This window comes from Neolamprologus brichardi, chromosome 6, assembly GCF_056152115.1.
Source record: "Neolamprologus brichardi isolate AB-2024 chromosome 6, ASM5615211v1, whole genome shotgun sequence".
NCBI classification, from domain to species: Eukaryota; Metazoa; Chordata; class Actinopteri; order Cichliformes; family Cichlidae; genus Neolamprologus; species Neolamprologus brichardi.
Window position 1 is genome coordinate 1,081,592 of NC_142109.1, and position 13,824 is coordinate 1,095,415.

At 40.5% G+C, this 13,824-nt stretch overlaps 1 protein-coding gene across 1 annotated transcript in view; it reads right to left on the reverse strand.

Annotated features, from left to right (window-relative positions):
* The window catches only part of LOC102785362 (apoptosis-stimulating of p53 protein 2-like), a 35,665-nt gene extending 22,377 nt beyond the window's left edge, over positions 1-13,288 (reverse strand). The window contains exon 1 of the mRNA XM_087841417.1: positions 12,908-13,288. Coding sequence (XP_087697543.1) covers positions 12,908-12,961 — 54 coding nt within the window. The 5' untranslated portion in view covers positions 12,962-13,288. The remainder of the gene's footprint in view (positions 1-12,907) is intronic.
* Between the last annotated feature and the right edge of the window lie 536 nt (positions 13,289-13,824).

Below are 13,824 nucleotides of genomic sequence, written 5' to 3' on the forward strand. Positions count from 1 at the left end.
CCCACAGCCAGATTACTTCCCACAGCCTGCCAACCTGCGTGGATGCAGCACTCAGCACTTTCCAGCCTTTACTTATCCTGTGAACTAGGCACTAACCAACAACATGCTCAAAGGCTTATCAGAGCTTCTTCTAAGGTTTCCCATCCACAAAGCTGGTCTAAGGATTAAAATCTTCAACTTGACATCCCTGAGCTGGCTTTTCTCATTTTGCACAGCTCTTTCTGCCCTGATTTCCGTTTTATTCATTCCAGTCAATGTGGTCTGGAAAAAGCTCAAAAGAACAAAAACATATATGATGCATATGCCAACAAGATATAAAAAGAGAGGGGCTGAGCATTCAAAAAAGACAAAACAGTATTTTAAGCTAAACGCTACTGCAACGGAGGTGGAGTCACACTCTTCTACCACAGAGTAAATATGAAGAGAAATGAAGCAAGTGTAACCTTAAAAGAAAAGCATGGAAATAGTGTTGTGCAGGTTAAGAGTGTCAGAATCATGAGTTTGAAGCTGCAAATCGAACGTCAGTGCTGAAGTTAGAAAGGCAAGGTTGAAATGGTTTGGACATATATAGAGGAGGGATAGTGAATATACTGGACAAAGGATGTTTGAAGGTGGAGCTTCAGGAGCCACCAACCTTCCAATTAGTAGATCACCTGCTCCACCTCCTGAGTTACAGCAACCCCCAAGAAGTTCATGGATAAAAGAGGGGGTGGCGTGACAGAAAAGGATGCCCGGGATAGTGTGAGATGAAGGCAGACGATATGCTGTGGCGACTGGTGACGGGAACAGCCAAAAGAAGAAAAAGAACAATTCTAACCATGTTTTTGAAAAGTGTATATAGTGACCTAATTAATAATAAGATCACTATATCATTATTGGTAATAATATTATCACCTAATATATATAATAAATATAAATACACTAGTATTCATTTTGCAAACATGTAAGTTTTCTAAGTCAGTCAGGCTTTCATTTGTTTGTACTCACATTTGTAAAGTTGTTTGTGAAGTACAAATCAACTATACAAATATTGATAACATTTAGGTTTGTACATGAAAGTTTCAATGCATGATTTATGCACGCTGTTTGTGAATGAGGGCCAATGTATGCTTGTGCCATCATCGTGGTGGAGGCGTGGTCCCTGGCTCAGCCGCAGGGGGAGGGATGGCGCAGTGAGCTCAAAGGGCAGGGCCAGGGAGGCTGGAGGGCCAGGTGGAGATAATCAACCAAACAAGGTTTCTCCCTTCAGCGAGGTCGGACACGAGAGGAGAAGTGTGTGTGCGGGATGGAAGCTGGCTGGTGTGTGTGCCGAACCAGAGTGCACAATCAATTTAGGAAAAAAACAGTTACACAATCGAAAGAGCGGCGTGTCGGGTCACGGTCCTTTACAGTGGTGCCGAAACTCAGCTGGTATGCCAGACTCACATCGCTCGGGCTCCGACACCCTCCCCCGGTTCAGGAGGGACTACAGCGTTCCGGTAAGGAGTCAACGGGGTATGCGCCATGCTTTGGGGGACACGGTCTGTACGCAGAGCCTTATGCACCAAAGCTTGGTTCGCCCCGGCGCATTGCTGAAAGCGGAGTGTGTATTGGTGAAATGTGTTCATGGTGATATTCACAAGTGTCCCAAAGTGCCGCTGATATTGAAATACAAGGTCAAAACACACAGTTACCCGCGCCTGTCCCCTGATTGCGGGTACGAATTGAACAGCGTTTAATAACGTGTTGGGGACAGAACACGGGGATGCAATCACATCATGTGCTCAGTGGCGACGTCCGTCACTGATTCCGGGGGCGGAGGGTCTTTGACCAAGTGATAGAAATTGATGATCACGTGGTGCGTCCTGAAGCCGTGTGGACCTAGCCGCTCTTTGTGTCATTAAAAGAGGCTTTATCGAGTGGGTCGTGACACTCGCACAAAGGAGACATACCCAGTTGAGGGGAAACAGGCCTCCACCTGTAAAACATTCCTGTTTTAGGTCTGTCTCATTGTTGGCATTCTAGTGCACATGTTAGTGATTTCATTAACACCAAAGCAGCTGAAACCAATTTACAACCCTCTTTGTTGTAAGAGGCCTGGTTAAGGTGTAACAGGAGAAAACGGTATTGGTTGATCTTGGGGGGAACACAAGTATGTGAGCTAAATGTCACTGAGTCCATCCAAAAAGGTCTTGAAACAGTTTACTCAAAACCACAAATACAGTCGACCGAAATGAGAGCTCAACTGCAAATACACAAAGGGATAAATTACTGGGCATATGGATGTGACAATTATTGATCTTATTGATCATTTCTGACAAATCAGTGGGTACTTCAGTGCACACAGTTTACCTTTTTAGTCACTAACCTGAGGATTGCTTGTCAGAGATTCTATAGGAATCAATTCAATACAGAACTAAAGCAAAATAACTTTCATATATGCAACATTCAGTCTTCTTGGTTTTTTGAATTTGTTCGTGTGCTTTCTATTTTTTCTGCAAGACAGTCGTGTGAGGAAAAGATGAGAACTAAAATGTCTCACATGGATATAACTGTGAAAAAGTGACTACCATGGAGAATCTGGACTTCAGGCTTTGAAACAAGTCCACAGTGTCACCATGGCAGAGCTAAAATGGGCAGCTCCAAGCTTGTCAATGCCAGCGATTAGGCACCCATGAGGTCACACATGAGTGGGATTTTTTTTCAAATTAAATAAAATAATCTTTTCACTTTAGTCCTAATTACTATAAGAAAGGTTGCTAAGGGCGTTGTTAATTTTATTGGTCTCGTTCAGTCAAACTGAAAGTTTACTCTGCAAACGTAAATGAACATTGTCAGAAAGAAAAGTGTAATTTTGTATTTAGCCCCATTCGTTTCTCCTGGCCTTTTAGCTCTTAAGAACGATTGTTTTATGTTATTGCAGGCTACAGTAGCTGTTCTTGTCAACAGAAAATGGAAATACTCAAGAAATTTAAGTTGCAATAGTGTTAGAAATAATAAAACCAACAAAGGCTCTGAAAGAGATTTAACGGGCTCAGTGAGAAGCCGTCAACCAGCCTGCCTACTGTCCTACATAAAGAAAACTGGAGCAATGCTGTCTTCCTTCAGGTTCAGACAAAGTGGGCCACTGTCACCAGACCAGGAAACACTGCAGCCAATCAGAGATGGTGGAGGAAAGAAAGTTTCTCTTGGGAGTCTCTTGTCATTGGTACCACTGATTCCTGAACATCAACAGATCTTAAAAACAGACTACATTTGTGAGTGCGTGCACTTTTTTCACCTCAGTCACCTTCAGTCAGTTTCAATTGTAGCTCTGATTAAAATGGGTAACATAAATAGTCAGCTGAGATGAGTAACACGTCACACCAGGCATTTCCATAAATGTCTGCCCAGAAGCACCAGCTGTCAATCGTTGCAACCTGTTGTTTGTGAGCAAAACATGTAATAGACACACCGGTCCACTGTGACCATTTCACGCTTTCTTTCCAAAAGTGAAATGGGCATGCATGCTGAAGCTACAGTACCAGCAGGAGGGGATGATATAATCAAGTTGTCTTTTCTCTTCCACGTTCTAATAAAAATGTACATGTGGCCTGTTACGTTGGACACTGAATTATTATTAACATTAACTAGAAAAATTTGCATTTCCTGCGAAAATGCTGTGTGGATGCCTTAATGCTGAAGATGTCTGCTGAAAAAAGGTGTTGCCCTGAGTAGGATTCGAACCTTGCCCTTTTGGTTTCAAGGCGGCTAGTCATCTCACTGAGGCAAACTCATTCCCACAAAGAAGAGGTGGAGAGACTGAAAACTTTGCTGAAAAGAGTTGAATGAGCAGAATTTCTGGAGAAAAGATGGAAAGAAGCAGAAAATTGCGCTGAAAAGAGGTGAATGAGCAGAATTTCTGCTCAAAAGAGTTTTTTCTGAAAACAGCTGAGATTTGAGCTGAAAAGAGGTGAAAATTCTCCTGAAAAGAGTTCAATCAACAGAATTTCTGCTGAAAAAAGCTGAATGAGCAGAATTCTGCTAAAAAGAGGTTTTTGCTGAAAACAGCTGAAAAAGCTGGGATTTGTGCTGATAAGAGGTGAAAGGTCTGAAAACTTTACAGAAAAGAGGTGAATCAGAAGAATTTCTGCTCAAAAGAGATGAATCAGCAGAATTTGTGCTCAAGAGTTTTTTCTGAAAACAGCTGAGATTTGTGCTGATAAGAGGTGAAAAGGCTGAAAATTTTGCTGAAAAGAGTTGAATGAGCAGAATTTCTGCAGAAAGGATGGAAAGAAGCAGAAAGTTGCGCTGAAAAGAGATGAATCAGCAGAATTTGTGCTCAAAAGAGTTTTTTCTGTAAACAGCTGAGATTTGTGCTAATAAGAGGTGAAAAGGCCGAAATTTTTGTAGAAGAGGTGAATAAGCAGAATTTGCGCATGCAAGCAGGGAACATGTGCGGCAACTGTCACAGGTAGGATTCGAACCTCCGGGTCTCACGGCAGCTGCTCAACCCTCTGAGCCAAATGAGTTCTGGTCACAAGCAAAGATATGATAAGAAGAAAAATGTGCACTGTGGAGCAGAAGCTTAAATTAGCAGAAAAGAGGTGAAGAGGAAGAACTACTTTGTTGTGAAATGAGGTAAAGAGACTGAAATTTGTGCTTAAAACAAGTGAAAAAGCTGAACTCTGAAATTCTTCTGAAAGAGCAGAAGAGGCTGACATTTTTCAGCTACTCATTGAGCCAAACTGGTTCTCACGTAACAGAAAAACGGTGAAAAAGCTTAAAATTCTAATAAAAACAGCAGAAGAGGCTGAGATTTGTGCTGATAAGAGGTGAAAAGGCTGAACCAATCAGAGGTACTTCTTCTGTCTGCTTTATCAGGCTGTGTACTTGTATGTATTTCTGCCATGGAGCGTTAACAAGAATCTGAGGTCCATATTAGAAAAGCTTCCAAAATCATTAAACGTTGCAGAATTGTACTAAATTATCAATATGAATTACAGGTCTGTGATAGTGTATCAATTTGTAGTGGAAAAAAATGTTGAACAAGGTGGAATCGAACCCACGAACTTTGGTCTGAAGATCCGTTTCATTACCAACTGCGCCACTGGCAAAGAGAGCGGATGCCTGGAAAACAGGTTGATGAGCAGTCAGAATTAGATCGCGGTGAGAGGCGAAAACGCCGTTTTTTGGAGTTACAAAACGTCGTGTAACTCAAAAACTAGGTGGGATAGAAGCATAATTCTTGCACTGGGTGAATCAGCGGACTTTGGTGAACTTTGACTGCGATTTACTTAGCTCTTTGTACCTCCGTCGCGGAGATATGACGAGAGAAGAAACGGCTTCATTTTCGGAGTTTGAAAACTGAGAGGAGGACAGATTTCCACCCCTCAAACAAACGTAATTTATGGCTCAACGGTAAGATGACTGTAAAAACTGCTTCGACCGTGAGTGTCAGCAGTGTCTGAAGATGAATTGGCACAAGCCTCATGTCTTAACTTTGCTTCGTTAAGGAGATATGACGATTTGAAAATGCCTTCAGTTTCAGTATTTCAGCTCTGAGTTTCACAACCTCCCCATAGAGTTTGAATGGGGAGTTTTTAGACTTCGTGTCACTTCGAGGCAAATTGTGAAAAAACCGTAACTCGCACGATAATTATAGTGACACTGTCTTAAAGCCAGCAAAAATACCTACGTTTTGATGTATAATTTGTGGGGGATGAGTGGAAATTGAGTGAGTAGCAAGAAGTTGTTCAGACATGAAGAGAAAATTCAGAACGCACCAGTGCTCACTCTGAGTTAATTGCATAGCAACCATAGCAACACATGTATTTTCTGAAAAATCACAAATCTGCAACTGAAAACTTAAAGAGGCATTAAATGAAAACGGTATCAGATATGAAAAAGCTGAATCACACAGGAATAGCCCAATCATTTGAGAACGTTTTAAAGTTTGAATGGAGTTTCTACATGAAAGTATGAGGCCTTTGAGGGCATCCACACAATTATTAACATCTTTACCATCATCATGCCTTGTTTTCAGCAGCACTAAATTTTGCATCAAAGCACAAACTTCAGAATGCTGACATGCTCTCTCTTCTTCACTGCAGCCATTACATGCTCTTTTAAAGGCATACAGACACACAAACTCTCTCATTCACTAGAACACTTGGGCTACGTTCACACTGCAGGCGAAAGCACATCAAATCCAATTTTTTTTTGACCCTATGCGACCCATATCCGATCTTGGTATGACAGTGTGAACGGCACAAATCTGACATTTTCAAATCCGATCTGGGTCACTTTCGTTTGTGGTACTGAATCCGATACATATCCGATGTTTTAGAAAGAGACTGCTGTTTGAACGGTCAAGTCACATTAAATCAGTCTTTTACGTCACTGACACAAGACAGACGCCAATTATCAGTGCCGGAGAAGACATCGTGAATGCTTCCTGGCCATCCGGTGAAACTGTTGGGAAGACAATGTTGGAGAAACGTGAACATTTTATTTGTACTGTATAATCTGCAGATTCTGACAGAAATCTGCAACTATCCTTTGAAGCACCGCTCCTCTAAAACAGCAATAAGGATCATTATTAGGTTATTTACATTATTATGTAAATAACAAAATAACTTAAAGCAAAAATTGGGAAACGTGAAGTCCGAAGTCTTTATATTAAGGGCCATCAGTCAAACAATACTGTTTGGTCTGGGTCTAAACAGAGCGCGTTGTGTGTGACGTCTTCTTTTGCGCATGCGGCCGCTTTGAGGGTTCACACTAGAGCGCGTTTGCTGTCGCATTTTATTTGTAGTGTGAACGAGCAGACAAAAAAATCGGATTTAATCACAAAATCGGAATTGAGTATTAAGACCTGCAGTGTGAACGTAGCCTTTAACAAGCGAACACAGACACTTGCACAAAAACACAAACATGACACACACACCAAAGCTGTCATCTTGCAGTTAAAACACTGTAAGAAATCCTTCCAAGAGGACAGTATAGGCTGTTTGATTTTATACCACCACAACATCATTAATTTCAATCATGGAGGAAAAAACCCTGTGAAATCCTGGAAACACTGCTGCACCCATAGTAGCTGAAAGTGGAAACGTGTGAAAGCTGAAATATTAAAAAGCCCCGAAGAGTGAACCTGCTAGTCAACAGGCGGCGAGCCTTAAAGTCCTGTGGCCTCAGCTCCTAATCCAGCCAGGAATTAGAGCTGCATCACGCTGCTTAATACTACCACAACCCCCCACTGCTGTGTGGGATGAAATTAACGATCCATCTACTGTCTGAAAGAGGTCAACAGCTTCGTCTTAACAATGATCAAAATGGAGTCACCTCGTAATCCTGTTATTGACTCGCCAACAATTGAGACGTCACAACAGAAGCAGACAAACACACATGGATACATATAGTTCAGCTTTAATCAACAAAAGAAACGTATTACATAATTTTAGCAAATTAAAAACATTTTAAGCTGTTTTTGTTGCTACTCAGATTACAACTGCAAACATTTTTATTTTATTTTTTTTAATACTGGTGCTGATGTAGATTTCTATGAAAGCACCAATGACTACAAATGTGACAGTTAATAAATCTAAACATTTAACACAGTAGATCACTGATTTAATTAAATCATTTGATTATTATAATTAACTAGACAAATTAGGAAATTCTGTCAAATATTTCTGTAGATCTGAAATCCTGAGATCAGAAGCTCAAAACTGAAGCTAATTTGAAACATTATCAGACGAGACCGGGGAAAACCAAAGGTCAAAGAATATTGGTTTTGATCTCAGCGTGCTTTATTTATAACAGAGTGTTAAATCACAACTAAACTGACTGAAAACACATTTCGCTGTCAATGTGCCGACTGTTTTCATTCACTCATTCAGTATCTGTCCTGTTTCTGCTCAGGGCAACATGCTGACAGCTGCCACACTGCAGGTCACATCCCAAATGTTTTGTAGGCACTGTGGAGGGCTGTAGCCATATGGCTACCAGCATCACATGACATGCCAATATTGGATAAACAATACACACGACCCCATTGTCTAGGACGCTCCCACAGTGAGCAGTATAAACGCAGAATGCTTCCAGACATCTGTTGTTCACATTGTCTTCCTTGACTGACACTGTTTTGTTAGATTATATTGGGAGATGTCCCACCTGCTGACTAATCATCTATAAAGTCATACCTTTTGATAAAGTGTATGTTATGATGCTATTGGTGTCTGTAACCCACCTACCAACTTATAATATTACACTACACACTATTAATAAAATCTACCTACCTAGTAACGCCTGTCATCAGCAGTGTTTAGCATTGTTTGTGCTTATAAACATGCAGTGTGTATATATGTGTACATGTATAGCTGAGCTGAGCTTTCAGCTCAAAGCAGTCTGGCCATTTTCCTCTGACCTCTGGCATCAACAAGGGATATTACACCAGAGGTCTGCTGCTCACTGGATACTTTCTGTTTTTCAGACAGTTTTCTGTAAACCTAAACATAATCCCAGGAGTTTCTGGAAATGCTCAGGCTAGTTTGTCTGGCGCCAACATGCAATGTCACTTAAATCACCTTTCCTCCTTACGCTATCTCTCAGTTTGCACTTCAGCCACTCGTCTTGTCCATGTCTACATACCTAAATAGATCAATGCACTGAGTTGCTGCCATCTGATTAGCTGATTATATACTTATTTAAACACGTTAGCATATTGGCCAACATATATGGTGAAAACCAATTTTCTTACTGATGTCTGTCAGAGGATGTCAACAAGAAGGTGACTTTTCTACATTTGAATGTTTAGCGCAATTTTATACATTGAACATGAAAGAATGGAAGTACTCTCACTGTCAAAATGCTTCTGCCTAAAGATGTAAACAAAGCCAGAGCGGGACGAGTCTGACTTTATCGTCACCTTTGAGACCTGAATATCAGCACCAGGGTGATGCTGCAAACTAACATGAAGGCTACAAATGCTTTAGCGCCTCATCGCCTAAGGAATATTAAATAAAGAGTGTTCCCATATGACCTTGAATCGCGTGTGTGTGTTAGTGAGTGTGCTAGTGTTAATTTCTGGTCACTGTGGCAACAGTTACCAAGCAGCACAATGAGCTCCACTGAGCTCAGCCTGGAAGATTATGAGGATGCAGTTTAATGAATAGGGTGTGCTGCCTTTTTAAAGGCAGCTTTTATGTAACATTTAAGGCTTGCTTCACTATCTTGAATCACAAGAACTGGTCCTTTTATGCTTTTCTGTTTTTTTTTCCCTCTTATATACATATACACAAACATAGTATATGTGTATGCTTTTATAGTGTTGGAGGTTTAAGTAGACAAGGACAAAGTCTTAGATACAAAGGTCAGCAAATGTTCAGGTAATCTCTACAGGCTGCTCTCAATGTTTCACTTTAGACTTTTAAAAAAAATCTGGTTTCTAAATTATATGTATAATAATGTTATTACAGTTCTCCAAAACATTGTAAATCACAAAATGGTCAGATTTAAATATACTGTAATAAATGAAAACATATGCTTGTAAAGAAAACAAAATATTACCAAAAGTATCAGGTTGAACCTTTTATTTTAAACATAATATTATATTCCTTATCTTCTGCTGGAAAATACTGACGTCTCTTTTTCCCCCCATTGCAGTAAGGTTTTCCTGTCTGGTTAACAGATAATCTGATCCTGGTCCTCCACCTGTTTCCTTCTTTTTCTTGCAGTCTGGACGTCAAAGTTAATATGAAAAACGAACAAAAAAAGACTGACAAACGTTTTGTTTTGGGGGTTTTTTTGTTTTGTGAGCCACAGTGACTGTCTCAGCAGAAACAATACTGACAACTTCCACTATTTAAAAATAGAGCTCTGTGGTTTTCTTGAACTCTTCTAACTGCAGTGGAAATACTTTCAAATCTCATACTTTTAATTAAGATTTCTCCCACTTATTCTGAAATCATGTCTCAGCAGTGGTAGCGTATTAGCAGTCAGTGGACACCCTGTCTACCTGCAGAGTGGGCCTGTTGTTGATGGAGGCAGTGTACAATGTGGTGTAACGGATCTGGGGCTACTCTTGCTTGTGGGTCTCTATCAGGCTGCCAGAGAAGACGGCGTTAACATGCAAAAGAGCTCAAGTAAAACCAAGTGTTAAAAACAGTGACTGCTGTGTGTTGCATCTTTGCTGTTTCTTTTCACACTTCTCTCATTCCTGACTCTCTGCCCTTGTTTCAGTTGTAAGGGTTCTTAAACAGCGGCTTTCTACTCAGCCTGAGCACTCAAAGCACTCATTCACTGATTCATCCGAGCACTTTTTCTATGCTTAAGTGCTTTCTGTCTAACATTCACATTCCAATGGATGCATCAGTTAGGCTACGTTCACACTGCAGGCAAAAGCGCATCAAATCCGATTTTTCTGACCCTATGCGACCCATATCCGATCATGCTATGACAGTGTGAACGGCACAAATCCGATCTGGGTCCCTTTCGTATGTGGTACTGAATCCGATACATATCCAATGTTTTAGAAAGCGACTGCTGTTTGATGGTCATGTCGCATTAAATCTGTCTTTTACGTCACTGACACAAGACAGACGCCACTTATCAGCGCCGGAGAAGACATCGCGAACCACCAACCAACCTACAGATTGGTTGGTGGTTCCACCTCCTGAGCTACAGCCACCCACTTTGTCAACCAATCAACATTTGTTCATGAACATCCAGAAACCTGTAGTTGCTGTGTTGGAGGACACATGGCTCTGAATGAGAGCATAGAAGCTCCACCCATCTGCTGTTCATTATGTTGTTAATGAGGGCAGCCAATCAAGTAAAGTTGTACAAATCAGCTGACCAGGGGCTCGATTGGTTCCAGCATTCTTGATCCTGTCTGGTCACCATGTTCAGTTATGAGCTAACAGTCACATGAACACATACAACATGTCATTAACATGGAAGCTCTTCACTATGAGTGAAGTCAAACAGTTCAAAATAAACTGTAGGTGGAGCACCATGAAAACTTAATCATAAATCGTCTTCACCCAGCTGAACATGGATATTTTAAGGAAGTTAACAAAGGTAACGTAGCTTAAGCCACAAGGAGCTCGACTGCCACAGCGCAAGCCAGCGGTCTAGGTGAGGTTTAAAAAGATCAAAGCAGTTAGAAGAGAAATTATAAAGATGAGTGAACAAGAGAAACAGGTCGATATCCTGCGATCTGCTGAATTTACAGTCAGACTAGAAAATGATGCAAGTACCTGACACTTGCTTTGTTCTGTACATCTGTTACACCTGCTTTTTGTCGGTAAGGTAAAATATGTCAAAGATGAGTGCACAGAATCTCATTTGCGGTTAATCAATAGTACATTGGTAGCAGTTTATTGGTTTGTTTTTTTCAACTTGTTATTTTTATAAAAATAAAGATTATTTTGAAGTGTGAATCAAAAAAGCTACATTTAGCAGCATATAGTATATTATGTCACCTTTACACCTTTATTTAAGACAAGTTGTGAGTAAATTGGTTGTTTTATAAGAGCTTCCTCCAAACAACCTATGTAGAAATAATGAAGTCAAGAGTAGAAGTTACTGTCTATAGAACAATAAATGAGAAGTTCATCTCACCATTTCCTCATTGATAGATTCTGTTTCCTTCAACAGAGTCTATAAAGTTCCTCTTTTGTCTGCCATCCATTAGTGTGCAAACCCCCCCACCCCCCCATCATTAATGCAGATAACTGTAGCTGAAACACACTTAAATCCAACCAGTCAACGTGTCAGTTATCTGAATTTCAGTGAAATAATGACACTTTGGTGGTTCCCAGACACGGGACACCAGTGAAGAGTGGGACGTCTGACATGTGACAAGTACCAGAACACCACAGCCTGAAATGTCAAACTGTTCAGCAGAAGTAAGACTGAGGATGTAGCATGCACGAAAAGGTCTTTTTTTATTCTCATAAACCAGAAGATTACCATCATTCCACATGAAAACAATGGTGCAGTGCAATGGTGTTAATCTATTATTAGTAGATCCACAGCTGGCCTGCTCACATCTGGTTGTGACACTGGTTGGTGCAACAGAGAAGTCTGCTGTGTTTGAGTCACTGCAGACAGACACCAGACAACTTCAAATCCTCTGTGTCACCTGCAGTTGGTCCGTGATGAGAGGAACACGTAATCCCTATTCTGTCTGATTCCACCACACTGGCATCTGTTGTCTAACTGATCCTGTTTGTCTGTTTAAGCTTCCTCACATTGTATTCAGCAGATATCTGCTAGATACAGTGTGAGGAATGGGGTTAAAATGATATACTGTAACAGAGTACTGTAATACAGTTAACAGTCATAGTAATGTTACTGATCGAGTTGATTTCAGTTTGTGTTGATCAAGGAGAAAATGTGAGAACACTTTACAATTTCTAAGGAGTGTGAATGTTAAAGTTACTTTAATTTTCATTGCATGACAGCACTGTGCAAACTGCACCCAACGCAAAGACACAATATCAACACAAAGCAAACCGCTAAGAACAATCATAGCCGTGATTTAAAGCTGAACGTTTGCACATTAACACAACTTAAAACTACACCTAATATCTTTATTTTCAAACATAAATATACTGCGTGGTTAAATATTAATTGTGTTATATGTAGTATTTATCATTACATTACAAAGTCAGAGGAAGCCAAGTACAACGAAAAAGATTAGTGCGACAAAAAAGTTTAATTTATAAAACATGACGTGTTATTTCGAGACACATTCTTATTTAAAAAATGCTTTAAAGGGATTCCACGAAGATCTCAGTGCGTGGTCCTATAAATTAAATTCGTGATGCAGCTATGTAAGGATGTGTGGTAGAAAGTTGAACTCGGAGTTTCCCCCTCAGATGGTGGTGACAGTTGTGCATGAATGGGTCATTAAGGCAGAATGTGATTTTCCACTCACCGGCATCATGTTGGCAGTTCCCCGCTCTGTCGCATCCACTGCAGCTGAAACCATCAAAGCTTACACCGTCAACCTCCTCTGCTGCCCGCCTCTCTCTCTGCGCTTTACTGTCACATCACATCTATATATATTGTTTTAGATTTCACCTCCTGCTCGACCTGTTGCAATGGGTACGGTGGGATGTCCTCTGGAGAAAAAAGGCAGGTCGCTTTCAGAGAGAAGAACTACACGCAGCGTTTCCACACCAGACTGCAGCTCTTGATGATCTGAGCAGAAAACAAAGCGCGGAGAGCCGAGCTGCTGCTCTCCTGCTGCGCTCCTAATCCTACTCAGCTCCCAGCATCTCACTAACGAGGCTTGGTTTGGACTTACTCGAACATTACACAGGAACAGCACTTCCGGTCAAATCTTTTCAGAATTAAAGCGACTCTTTCTCCAGAGTATGTTTTTAACATGTACATTTTCGATTTCTGGGGATCAGAGATTTAAACCACCGTGATACTAAGTAATACACAGAGTTATGAAAAAATTAAAATTCTAGCAAAAGAAAAAAAAATAAATAAATAATAGAGCATCAGTGATAAATATTCACTTTGCTCTGAGAAAATAAATTTACACATAATAATACCAGAGAATACATTTCCAAGAAAATGTTGTTTGAAAGCTGAATGAGTTTGAGTTGACTTGTTGTAATTGTTAAATTATATGGGACATTTAAGTGCAGAAGTGTTAAAAAAGATGGAGAGTTGTTCAGTTCAATTCATTTTTTTATATAGCACCAAGTCACAACAACAGTCACCTCAAGGCACTTTATATCGGAAGGTAGACCCCACAATAATACACACAGAGAAAAAAACAACAACAATCATATGACCCCCTATGAGCAAGCACTTTGGCGACAGTGGGAAGGAAAAACT